The sequence below is a fragment of the Patagioenas fasciata genome, chromosome 10 (genome assembly GCF_037038585.1).
Source record: "Patagioenas fasciata isolate bPatFas1 chromosome 10, bPatFas1.hap1, whole genome shotgun sequence".
Lineage (NCBI taxonomy): Eukaryota > Metazoa > Chordata > Aves > Columbiformes > Columbidae > Patagioenas > Patagioenas fasciata.
Genome location: NC_092529.1, coordinates 3957796 through 3971275, shown reverse-complemented (window position 1 = coordinate 3971275; position 13480 = coordinate 3957796). Strand labels below are relative to the sequence as shown.

General features: G+C 42.2%; 1 protein-coding gene across 5 annotated transcripts in view; it reads left to right on the top strand.

The window, feature by feature from the left end:
- Positions 1-11426, top strand: part of UROC1 (urocanate hydratase 1) — a 39085-nt gene extending 27659 nt beyond the window's left edge. For 4 of the 5 annotated variants that reach the window (XM_071812933.1, XM_065845980.2, XM_071812932.1 and 1 more), the window contains 6 exons: positions 701-771; positions 1678-1776; positions 2484-2583; positions 5405-5486; positions 10603-10702; positions 11188-11426. In XM_071812933.1, the coding sequence (XP_071669034.1) occupies positions 701-771; positions 1678-1776; positions 2484-2583; positions 5405-5486; positions 10603-10702; positions 11188-11328 (593 nt within the window). In that variant the 3' untranslated portion in view covers positions 11329-11426. Of the gene's footprint in view, positions 1-700; positions 772-1677; positions 1777-2483; positions 2584-5404; positions 5487-6975; positions 7144-10602; positions 10703-11187 lie in introns of those variants that run through there. The other variant, XR_011740670.1, reaches the window with a different exon arrangement.
- The last annotated feature ends 2054 nt before the right edge of the window (positions 11427-13480 follow it).

Here is a 13480-nt window from a genome sequence, read left to right as displayed (position 1 = left end):
ATGGAGTTGAATTTTTGCACTTACACCTCACAAACTGTGGAAAAAGTCTGATGTAGTTTTATTATCTGCTTCTACTCTTAAGGTATCTGAGCTTTTAATGTAGTCTTTTGCAAAGATGAGAGATGCAGCACTGATGACTGGACTGATCAGAGAAGAAGAGATCTCAGTCTTACCTTGGGACAAAAACCTTCATGTGCACCATTTAGTACCGAGCAATTGCTACCCTATAAATCTATATCCCAGCATTGGTGTAACTTATTCTCGAATATATATTGCTGGCTTCTTCTGCTGATTGACTCAAAGGACTTAGTTACTACCTGATGCAAGATGGAACTGTAGTACGCAGTGTCATGGAGTTTGCTAAAGCTACTAATTAAGCAAAGTCTTGGAAAGGAATTGGGTGTTTAGTAGGCAGCAAGCCAGGTGCCAGAAAAAGGAACAGTACTCAAGGTTTAATTTAGCTTGCTAAAGATCTGAATGGGAGTTTTCATTCCAGCTGCCTTCTTGTGCCTTCCTCTGCATACATGGTGCCAGTTACTGCATCAGCTGCACAGAGGATTCTATAATGCGCAGCATTTCCTATATGCGTGCTTGTATCTGAGAGCAGAATTTGACTTCCTAGTGCTGTCAGATGAATTACATTTAGAGCATATTGCATTCATTTTCAAAGCCTCTTTTCTTTTTTGTTTCCTCTTGCAAGTGAGCACATCTGTGAAGCAGCAGTACCATGACAACATCCGCTGGATCCGGGAAGCTGGCAGGCACCGGTTGGTGAGTGCACAACCTCCTTCGGCACTCGTGTCCATTCCTGGTCCAGAATGCGGGTTTTGAATGCTGGAGTGAAAACAGGAATGGGCGTGAATGAAAACACTGGCTGTAACTCCCGGGGATGAGAGCTTAAACCTCTCTCCACAGCAGGGCTTTAGGGTGAGCTGAAGCAGTTCTTTCCCTTCACATTCTCATCTGGAAATCTTCAAATATCTAGTCTTCTATCTAGAGCGAAATACATCAATGATTCACCATCCCCCTCATTTGTAACTACCTTTCGGAGCACTGTTCAAGATGTCATTCTTGGCATTGCTTTGGCCTCACCTCTTCAGTTCCCACTGCCTTTTTCAAAATAGGTGATGCGGCCAAAGAACCACCATCGTTTGTGTTGTGGGAAGCAGGATGGCAGTGAAACATCCTTATGTTTTAGGGCAGGCTCTCATTGGGAAGCGAACCACTAACACTGTGGGGCTCACATGTGCTCTCCTCATCTGGCAGCCAGGTTGGCCTGTGGGGTAAAAGCTGGAGAGGAGCGTCAGTGTGCAGGACAGATGTTTTTTGCCATTCTTTGTCTCCATATTTCTCTTCCCTTCCAGCCTGACAGGTCCAAACCTCTGCTTCTCAGCTGTTGATAAGGGATTTGTTGATAGGAGGATTATAGCCTAGCAGTCAGGTTGATTTAAAAAGTGGGATTTATTGGACAGTAGCAGCTGAATACAGAAATACATATCACTGATTGTGTGAGTGGAGATAACTCGTTTCAAAAAGGGATTTTAATTTATTTTTTCTGGAAGCCGGATGTTGATGAAGAAATAATCTGCACTTTCTCCTGTGACTCCATTTATCTGGGGCCTGAAGATAAGCCAGTTGCACAGAGAACCTTATCGCTCTGGCATTTTTATTTTTCAGGTTGTTGGCTCTCAAGCTAGAATCTTATATTCTGATCAGAGGGGTCGTGTGTCTATAGCTGTGGCTATTAATCAAGCAATTGCTGAAGGAAAGATTAAGGTTTGTCTTTTTTGTCTTGATACGATCTGGTAATTGTGTTTAGTATCTGAGACTGGGGTGGCAGGTGGGAAAGGAGAAAGCTTCAAGCAGTTACTGTTCAAGCCAGCTAATTCCAGGTCACACCATGCCAAGGGTGAATTATTCTTCTATAAACCCCATGTGTGGAAAATGATAATGAAGACCTGCAAGCTGATCTAGATTCATACTGTCAATTAGATTCCAGATCAAGAATGGACTTGTTTGAGCTGTATGAAATCACTGATTTTCACTGCTAACCTATTTTCAGTCTTGAAGTCTTCCAAAAGAATGGAAAAGTGTAAAACTTCTTGCTTTGTTTTCATTTGCAACAGAAAGCAGGAATTATTTTTAATAAGAATTTTTGAAAGTGTCTTTGAAATTTCAAAGATGCTCAGATGAAATAACCACGCTGCTTCCTCTGTTCTCCCCGCCCTCCTTTGAGGCTGCCATTGGCATAAAAACAAGCTCTTGTTCTTGGTTATAAAAGGATAGTGGCTTTCATGAACAGTACGTGAATAACTCTTTTTATATGAAATAATAGGCAGGGAAGGTGTTCCAGGGGGTTTAGAAGGGGGGACAATGCAGAAGTTTGAAATGACTTAAGACAGAAACGATTTCAGCAAATGATGATTCCCAGTAGCATTGACAGTCCATGAAGGATTCCGTTTTCTCATCCTTGGCTTTTTCAGGCTCCAGTTGTCCTCAGCCGAGATCACCATGATGTGAGTGGGACTGACAGTCCTTACAGAGAAACGTCCAACGTTTATGATGGATCAGCCTTTTGTGCAGGTCAGGAGAGCAGCTGGGGCTTGTCTGTGTGGGCAAACAAGGAAACTGCTTTAAAAGAGTTATTTTTTAATGCAACATTTTTAAAATGTTTTTGTTTAACCCTTTAATCCCAATTAATCAGATTTCCTGAGAAGCTTTGTGGGATTTAATAGCAATACAGACATTAATGTGGAGCTAGTTAAACAGAGGAGGTCCAGAACAATGCTGAAAATTCAACAAAGATGCATAAGATTTACCTGATTGTAAATAGACAGCAGTCTATCGCAGAGCACTATGTCTTCTGTTTGACTTTAACTTTGCACATCTCTGTTTCAAAGAGGTGATCCAAGCAGAATTACAGCCATATTTCCTTGGGAACCACAAGATCAAAATCAGGTTTATAATTGTGTTTTGCTTAAAGCAAAAAGATTCACAGCTGTGTTCATTTCATTGCCTGAGGACTCAAGTAAACAGTCTGGAGAGTCTGAAAGGAACTTTTCTGGTCATAAGGGAACATACTTTGATAGTAAAAGCATAAGAATGGAAGTTAAGTGTTCTGGATTAGATTGCAAGTCTTGTTGCTCACTTACAGTGTGACCGTGGGCAGATCCTGTAGGTTTGCTATACAGAAGGAGCCTTTGATTCTACACACCTGACCTGAGCTCACCAGACTCTGCTTTCAAGTTTATGAAGTGGTGCTTTAGCAAAATAAACCTAGGAAATATCAGAGGCCTGAAAAAAAAGGAGTGAAGCACTAAGCAATTTTTAAACTAAATCTTCCTCAATTTTCCATCCATAAAGTGGAAATTACGATAATAGCTTTAGCCCAGTAGTGTTTCTGCATGTCACGGACTGACAGTCGCAAAGTGGTTTGAGATTGGAGGATATAAGCTGCTGTAGGAGAAATTATGATAGAGGTAGCTGAGCATATTGAATTACTTCCATTATGTGAACTCATAATAGAACCAAATTATGGTTCAATTTTAAGGAGAAAAGTTCCCTGCTATCTTAACTGAATTTCCTGATGAAATGAGGCTTTTAGCTGTGTCTATTAGTCCCACTTCAACACTTTTTGAGGATGTTGGCTCATTCTATTAGGCCAGATAGATGCCTGGAATAATGTTTGGTTCTGACAAGCTGTGAGAAAATGGTGCAGCTGCACCGAGAACAGCAATCCAAAGTAATGTCTCCACCAAAGGGCTTAACAACATAAGTAAAGCTCAGGCAATGCCCTCAGAAGAAGGCAATAGAAATAAGGCTTGCTAAAACCCATTGCTTATCATGCTATGTGTTTTTCTTTGCATTTTATTATTTACATGAACCATTTGCCTTTTCCAAGGGCTTATCTAAAGCCTGTTGGCCACTGATTTCACTGGGCTTTGAAACCAGCCTAACGCAGCTTTACCTGATGAGCCTCTGGAGGTAATAAAAAAAAATCCTAGGTCTTCCTGTCTCCCTTCTTTCCCATTGTTTTCACACCACATTTGAGCCAGTTCAGTTGAAACTGGCTCCTCTGTAGCACACAGGAATTTTCCAGAGTGCTCGCCTGTCTTACTTAGTTTTGTAGTAAGCACCTCAGCCTGATCCTTTGCAAACATGGGTCATCGCTGCTTGGCAAAGTGTAGCTCAGCACAGACATTTGCACAGTGACTGACCTTTATCGAAGCCAAGAAGCAGTACATTATTACACCGTTAAACCACTTGCCATGCTCCTTGTCCAGCCTCCATTCTTATTGCACTAGTGGCTGAGGAAGAAATCTGTACATTTTTTAGAATACGGGGATTTTGATCTCTCCCATTCCCTCTTGACAGCACTGTAATTATGATAATTGGGTTATTAAAGTGACATAATGCCAGATAAGATGCCATAATGGAGCTTTTGACAGGATTTAACATAGATTAGCGCTCAAGTAAACTCATTTTTCCGTCAGACGTGTAACAACTGTGGATCTGTTGAAACATTCAGAAATGTGGCTGGCAAGGATATTGCCATTTGTCTCTTTGTTTTTTCTGTTAAAAGCACAGCAAATAATCTATTAAATCTGGCCAAATATTTTCAGTAGATTTTACCCTGTTGTCCTCTGCGTGTACTTCTTTCTACCTCTCTGGGTATATCCTTTAGCACAAATTGTAGTGAACATACACAATTCTAGTGAACAGTTCAATGGAAATCATACATTTGACAGTCACACGACATTTGTCTGCTAAACGGTTTTTCAAACAAAAGAAACCTGTGTGATTTCAGCAGTTCGCATTCAGGGTAAAATTCCCCTATGTCAAGAGAATCGTGGCTGATATCACTTTCATCCCAACTGTGTTCCCAAAATGTAGCTCCTTGGCTTTACACTGGGTTGAATTAACTCTGCACTCTGAGCTGAAAATACTTCAGGCTTCTGAGAACTTCAAGGTGTGCAGTTTTCCAGGTGTCCCCTCAATTTTGAAACCTCCATATGGAGGTGTCCAGCCTGTTTTTCCATGACCGAGACATCCCCAAGGAGAGGATTGTATTTCTCTCCACCTCAGGACGTATCTCCAGCCATGGAGTGGTGGGTTCTTCAGCTGCTTGAATGGGATCACAAATGCAGAAAGCACCAGAGTCCTCACAAACTGGTGTGACACTGGCATTTGCTTCCTCCAGTGTAGGGGCAAAGATCAGGAGGAAAATCTCTTTTCTGTTCTTCCCAAGAATGAGATGCTCACTGTATATGAGTAGCTGTGAGTAAACCTGTCCTCCAACACAGCCAGAATGGAGGTGTCGGTGAAGAGAATGAGCAGCACAACAACAATAAAAAGGCGAACGCAGCATGTCAGAGCCATGATAACACCTTTCCTCTCCTCCTAGACATGGCGGTACAAAATTTTGTAGGAGATGCATTTAGAGGAGCAACCTGGGTTGCACTGCACAATGGTGGTGGAGTTGGCTGGTAAGAATTGATTTACATTTCTAAAGCTGGATTCAGAATTTTGTTACCGCTGCTGTGCCTGTGTGTGGGGAGGAGAGGCAGGAGGGGAACTGCAGCAAAAATGTGGGTATTACTGGAGTTGTACAGTGTCATGATTATGGGAAGGATGGGTTTGGAGACAAGGGATGAAAAGATGTATTATAAAGTGGGGTGTTGTGTGTTTTTTTAATGCCCATATGTCTAGAAAAAGCATTTTGGACATTGGCCACAGCACAGTTTGTAGAACTTAATTCACCAAACAAGGACGGTCTGCCATGGTCTTTTTGAACAGATCCTGCTTCCAAAGTAGTCTTCACACATGCACAGCCAGAGTGTTAGTGGATGGATTATGTTTAGGTTTCCCCTTAAGCTGTATTTAAATCTCTGACCTTAGGACCCCAATATAAATGCCCATGTGCTAAAGTGCAATGAGGGGTTATTGATACAAACCAGCCCAGGTGCCAGCAAACCCCCAGTCGTCTTTCTCCCCTTGCTCGTGCCTGGTAGAATAATAGACCACAGCCAAGTAAGGGCTGGATTAAACACCTCCACATAAGATGCAGAAATAAAAGAAGCATCTAAACTCAGAAGCAGAATGAAAGGACTATGAGAGGGAAACTGATCTCCATCATATGCCACTAAAAGGTTACTCTGGGTTGGTGGGGATGTAGGAAAATGTGAGTGGCCACACTGCAGAGTCTTTAGTCCTGGTTTGTTCTTTCCAGCAAAGTCTCTCCCAATTACAGTCACGTCTTCATTTTGTGGTGTTGCCGGTCAGGAAGGGCACAACTCTACTAAATACTGTTGTGAACAATCCCACTTCCCTGTGCCATCCAGCTCTGGAATAGCAACAATAGCAACCCAAAGAACTTCTAGCAGATGTTATCATCAGAGACACTTGATGATACTTAATTATTACTCATGCAGATGAGCTGGATCTAGAAAATATCCCCCTTCAAGTCAGATGGAGAATTTTCTCTCCTGTACTCTAACACCTTGGATTTCAGTGAATTAACTACAGAATAGAAGGTATGAGAGAGCAAAATTGAACAGCGGGATACGAAAGTTTTCTGAGGGCTTAGACACATCGAGTGAAAATCTGGCTTTACTGATTCCAGAAATAACAACCCCCATGGCAAGGTTTTCATTCACAGCTTCCTTAATTCTGAATGGAAAATATATACCAGAATATCTGCTTATTCTGATCATCTCAGACTCCAGAGACAGCAGCAGACTAGATATGTCTGAATGGCCTTAGCTGACTTGAACCTTATAAAATATATGCTTATGAAATACAAGCAAAGACAATAACTTTCCACTATGTTTTGCAAAACACCTGGAATATTTTTATGATAATTATAAGTATTAGAATTGCTAAAATAGTTGCTTATGCCACCAATATTGTGTGTATTGATGATGCTTAAAGCATACAAATAATCATATTCCCTATCTCTCTCTGGTTTCTGTACAGCGAGTCCCTCCTGCACGTTTTAGCCCTCTGAGCAATTCAGAGACTGGCTGCATTGTAAGGCTGCTGTTACTGCTGGAAAACTGGCACCGACCACGCTGCCATTTCAGTTTTGGTGCTAAAGTGGAGTTACATCATTAGAAAGAAGCTTTTCCCCAATGCAGAGCACAGGTGCTGTCATTTATGTAATGCATCAGAAAATTAGCGTGTGGCTATTCACTGAAATCAAAATATTGATGGAAAAACAGGGTTTAGTTACCTTCCACTTGCTATGGCAGCTTAGTGGCTTGTTACGGCGGAACAGTATCTGCTCACCTCGTTCATAACAGCAGTCATAACCCTCCGTGATTAAATTACCGTGCTTCGGTGAAGAATGCAAAGCCTGAAAATTAGACCTGGCTCTGCACAAGCCTTAATAAGTGACCATGCTGAGACTGGGATGTGGTAGCAAAGTCGTGCCATTAGATGCCGACTAGGACCGGTGGTTCTGCTCAGCTTAACTACCCCTGGCACCACCCTGGCTGGAGACAGCGCTGCAGCCTCTGCCTTCTGAGGAGAATTGCTGTGAAGAATAATTCAAAGGTAACACAAGAAGCAAAACCAACACCAACCATTACAGTTGACTTTCTTTACATGGAAGAGACAGATGCCTTTTGGTTTATAATAGCCTGTTTTTCTCTTCTTTCTGGAGAGGTAAAAACCCAGCTGACTTTGCCATAAAGGAATCTCCACATGACTCAAAATCTTCTTTTCATCAGCTGATTTGGAAGTGTGAAAGTGGAGGTGGAAGCTTATATATATATATATTTATATATATACATATTTATAAACAAATATGTGTGTGATGAGAAGAGAATCAAGTTGGTGTTGGCAAAGTTTTGTTCAGGGCGTTCAGAAATGGCAATTTCGCTGTCTCCAGCTGAGTCCTCCCTGCAGAGGCTGGAACTGTTGGCAGATCTGCCACATCTTCCCTACGATATTAGAGAAATGCCTTTTACCTGCTTTGATTTATTTTTATTTTTATTTTTATTTTTTTCTGCTATAGCCTTGTGGGGCAAACAGAAGAAGCAGGATTAATATTTATTTAGCTGGAATCTGCATCACATGTACTGTTTGAGAGACTTAAGATTAACAGTCTTGACTATAATTACAGCAAATGAATGCTATTCACTTCTTGCTGCCTGTTTGTTTGTAGGAGAATGTACATTAGCACAGGGCCTGAGTAACCTGTGGTAACAAAAAGGCAGAAGTAATTTAAGAATTGAAGTGCCCTGTTGACAGTGTGACATCTTGATTGTGAGAGAGGCCTTGTTTTCTTTGATCACCTTAGAAAGAGACATCTGGAAATTATAGGAGGTAGGTTAGGTCAAAATGCCACATGTTTCTTTAATTACCTGAAAATGTGACCTAATGCTAATGAAGGCAAAGAGCTCCCCGTTAAAAGTGAGAGGTTTTGCTAGAAAATCCATCCTAACAAACACTGGCGTTTAATTTATGAGTGATTTTTAGACAGTAGGACAGATTCTGATGAGTGATTCTGATTTCCACTGGAGTAACTCCATGGAAATCGATGGAGAGGCTCTAAATTTATGGAGTGCGAGTGAGATCAGACGCTCATTGCTCGTGCCTAAGCTTCAAAGGATGCTCTTTGGGATGCTGGGCACAGAGGGGATCTTTCCCCCTGACAGAACATCATCTTCCCATGTGGGATATCTTTATAAAGCACCAGTCCAGAGGTCTGGTTTTCCTACTGTCTGGTATTGCCAATAGATGGTCTTGAGGTGTGTTCATGCTGTGATCCCAATTATGTTCATAAGTGTGGTCTCTGTACACAGAAGCAGCAGAATATAGTGAGGTAACTGGTTCTGGTCTTAATATAATTACATTTGTAATGTTGTCATCCAGTCTGGCCTCTCTTGGAGATGACAGTAACAACATGAGCTATTGGAAAAGTAGAATTTGCAAGAAATGCAGGTGTTTTGGTGCTTGTTTCCATCCCCAAATGAGACTGAGAGCAGACTTCATGAAACATTTCACACAATAAAAAAACGTCCTGGGAATTAAATTCCAGACTGAAAAGTGTTGACAGTGTCAATCAAAAGGAAACATCTTATTTTGAAGGGTCAGAGCTTACAATATTCAAACACCCCAACTGAAAGCACGACTGTTTCAAATTTTGCTGCTGAAGATAAACGATTCATTCACTGACATTCTGCTGTGAGAACTGTCAGTTTCAAGAAAGCTGTGCCTTTCACCTGAAAACGTATTTATAGTAATGATATATCTATAGTGATGAAGTGGAGGGGATTCACAGAATGGTACTGCTCTGAGACCTGGAGCTCCAAGTTCCTCCCTCAGCCATGTGACAGGGTTCTACTTAGCACACAGGTAGTGTATATAACTGGTGAAAGGGAATTAACATCACATAAATAACATTACACTGAAAACAAGAGAATGTCAGCTCCAGTCTCAGTGAGTAGATCTCAGGTCTGTGGGGCTCCGGTGAAGCTTCATTTCCTGAGAAGCTCAAGTTACTGCTGGAAAATATACAGTGAGAAAGGATTCCTTCCTGGGCTGGAAGGCACCGAACTCCTGTCTGATTCATGGACATGTCTGATGTTACTCTGTAAATTCTGTAAACTTATTCCTGCTATTAACTATAAAATGCAGAGGACAAAATCCTGCCCCTGGGGATCTCTATGAGGAGTCTCTCATAGCATGTGTGTTGTTGTCTGATATGCCCCGTCCCTCGGGTATTGCTGATGCTGAGCAATGCCAGAACTCTCATACATTTACAGCAACGGGTAATTATCCAGCTGCATTCACCATATGCAATGAAACAGGAACGTGAGCGGGGAGATTCTGCAGTCAGACAAGATGTTTTTCTCTGCGTGTTTTCCCTGCCCTTTTAAAACTAGACTGGTATTTCTCTTAAGTATAATCTGTTAGTTTTAACGTTCTTCTTCTGCCAATAAGTCTGCTTCCTGAAAAGTTGGCAGTGATGTCTTTAAACATCTCTGTATCTCATACAAAATGAGTTGCTGTTTTTGAAATGATCGAGGCAGATGTGCATTAAGTGGTGGTTAACGCTTTTTTTAATAAAATACTTACGCTCTCCCATTTGTCCCAAGACCATGTAAATAGATCCATCTGTCTGCTTCAATAAGTACGCGGCCCTCCTCACAATCCTGTCTATATGGCAGGCTCTAAAGTAGCAAACACAAACAGCATAACCTTTAAAACCGCCCTGAGACAGGTGGTGTCAGGGCTGGTCAGGAGCAGTGACCTTTCTTTACGTGTTCCTGGAGTCAGTGCAGGCTGCAATCTTCAGGAGATGCTGCACACGCTTAGTTTTTGGCGTTCCCGCTTGGAGCAGATACCACCTGCCAGCTGGGCATGGTAGGAACGGTGGAATAGGTTTGCTGCAGGTAAGGAAAACAGGCCTTTGCACCGCTAAATTCCCTTTTATTTAATTGTAAGTATGAAGGTTACTAATAACGTCTCTTGTTCAGCACCATTTCTATGTTCTCTTCCTTCTTACTGCAGTGCAACTCAACAAATTAGCTCCTGTGATTTTGGGGGGATTGCTTTCAATTATTTTGATTTAATTCTTATATTTATATGTTTTAGGGGTGAAGTGATCAATGGGGGATTTGGCCTGGTTTTGGATGGGTCCAAGGAAGCTGAAGAACGGGCTAAGATGATGCTCAGCTGGGATGTTTCCAATGGGGTAAATAAAATTCATTATATATGTTCACTTTAATATTTTCCTAACAGTTCCCTGGCTGTCCACAGCGCTTCATCCTTACATGCTGGCAGAGAATTTGGCTCCTTGATTTCATGGTTTTAAAATGCATTGAGTGATGTTTTCCTTTTTAAATATTTATCCCGCTACAAAAGCATTGATTGCTTAAATGATACGGTTATCTAAAGCAAGTGCTAGTTTTACAGAGCTGGGATGGAGTGCACAATTATTTTTAGTGAGAGAATTTTGTAAAGTTTATAAGGTACGTGGCTCCACAGTGTTATGTCTGATGTTATATTTCTACATGAAAATGTACCAAGTCTACCCAAATACTACTCATAAAACTGGCGGAGGGTTGAAAGATTTATTGACATGAACTTGGGTGCCAGTGTTTGTGCAAATATTGTGTAAGATGGATGTGGCAAGAGAAATGTAGAGTTTTTACACCCATTGATTTTCTGGTCTGACAGGTTGCCAGACGCTGCTGGTCGGGTAATGATTATGCTTATGAAACAATCTGCCAAGCAATGAAAGAGAATTCAGCGTTGAAGGTGACTCTCCCTCACAAGGTGGTGGATGAAAGTATCTTGGAACAAGCCATGAAGCATTAGTGGTATTCCAAGTGCAATATTGTCCTTGCAGATACAGTTGAAGTTGCTTCCTTGATATGTTGTTTTGCTCTCTGGCCAAATGATAAGAACCTTGCAAATGTGTCTTCCATGTGAGTTCTTTTTTGCCCCTTTAGCTTGTTAATGGGGCAAACCTGTCTCTGTGTGTGACAGATCCACTGATGTCACATGCAGTCTTTTCACTAGCAGGTTTGGAACACTGTTTGCAGTAAGAAACTATTCATTTTAAGGAAAGGAACTGGAATTTTGTCCCTGAAAAGTAAATAGGGGAAAAAAAAATCACAAACAAACAAACAAAGCTTGGTCTGGTCTGTCACTTGGTCTCCTTGGCACCATATCTGTTACCCCTTGGAAGGGAAAAGGGTGGCACAGGGAAACCTGTGTTGGCTGCTGCAGATGATGTGTGATGAGCCCTCAGAACTGGGGGGGCTCAAGAAACTCTGCAGCTGTGGTACCTGCCAGGTGAGCACACCCTGCAACTCTGTTTCTGGTGCTGAGTAAAGGAAACCATTTATTTTGAGTCATAAATCAGCTCTTTACTCTGTTCACGTACTGCATATGTCTCCAGATGAACAGTGAGAGCCTGGCATCTGCTTGTAGCTGTGAACCTTCTGTGAAGTGCAATCTGCAGTTGATCCGGGATTGCTTTATTTTATGGAAAAAAACCCACGCACATTGCCAAGTTCTGTGATTGAGATGTGAGTAGCTGTCAGCCAGATTTGACAGTCCTTGCTTTGACATGTGTTATGCATTACCTATTATTAATAACCACGCTGGACTGGGTCCAAGTTTGTATCTTGCTATTGTACAAAATCACTCTAGTCTTCATAGCCCAAAAGCAGTAGGGCACTGTTTTGGCATGAGGAACAACCAGAAAACACGCTGACTTTTCTGTGCTAAGGAATGTAGACCTGCTCTTTAGGTTCACCTTAATTCTGAGTTGAAAAATCCACCAAAGGCAAAATGTTGAAGAAATTATGAACTCTTCATGTGTGCATTGTTTAGTATTGGAGTACCTGCCTGTGTGCTCACCTTCACATGCCAGACAAAAAGGGAATCTTTTCATCCTTACTGACCAGAGGTCATAACCTTGCAAGTACACCCGTGTTGAGTGGATGTACCTACAGCTCTATGGCAGGAAGGACCAGCCTGGCCAGCAGTCTCCCATCCTTGCTGCTGGAGACTGGATGCAAAATGGCTTAGCAGAAAGGAGACACCATTTGTGCAACGGAAGGCCCACAGCACCATCTGCTGGGGCTGTTTGTTGGTCCCACAGCAGGAAAGGGCTTGTGTCACTTCCATGGCAAATACAGGATAATTTTCCCTTTTTCTTTAACATTGCAGAGCCGGAAGGCAGCTGAACATTCTCCTAAAGAAACCTTTGCCCATGCATGGAAAACAAAAGAAAAAAGTATGCATTAGATAAATATCTAGGGTGTGGTTTGGAGTTTGTGTTTTTTGGGTTGTTTTTTGGTCAGATTCAATTAACTTCAGCATATCATTTGAGAGCCTCTTTCCTACCCTCAGTGTCGTCTTGTCTGTCCTTCTCCCTTCCCCCTGTGCAGCACCCCAGCCCTCCTCATTGCCCCCTTTCCTTCAGCTCTCCTTTCCCTGGCTGTGGGAGGGGTGGAGGGCCATGCTTTGAACAGGAAATCTATATCGCTCAAGGCTGGTTCATAATGCTACTTTCATGTTTCTGCAGAAGGTGCACAGGCTATTTAGCTCAAGTTTTTACCTGTTGCAGCTCTCCAAATATGGCTGCAAATTTAGAAGTGCTTTAGTCTGGCATGGCTTCTTCCTTGCTATTAACAGAAATAAACAGATACCAGAATAATCATGAGCAGGGACACCTTCACCAGCTCAGGTTGCTCAGAGCCCCATCCAGCCTGGCCTGGGATGTCTCCAGGGATGGTTCATCCACCACCTCTCTGGCCAACCTGGGCCAGGCTCTCACCACCCTCATCATGCTCATGTCCAGCTTGAATCTCGCTCCTTTAGTTTAAAACCATCACCCCTTGTCATGTCGCAACAGGCCCTGCTAAAAGTCTCCATCTTTCTTATTGGCCTTTTTTTAAGCACGGGAAGGCACAATAAGGTCTCCTGGGGCTTTCTCCGGGGAGAGCGGGGGGCGCCA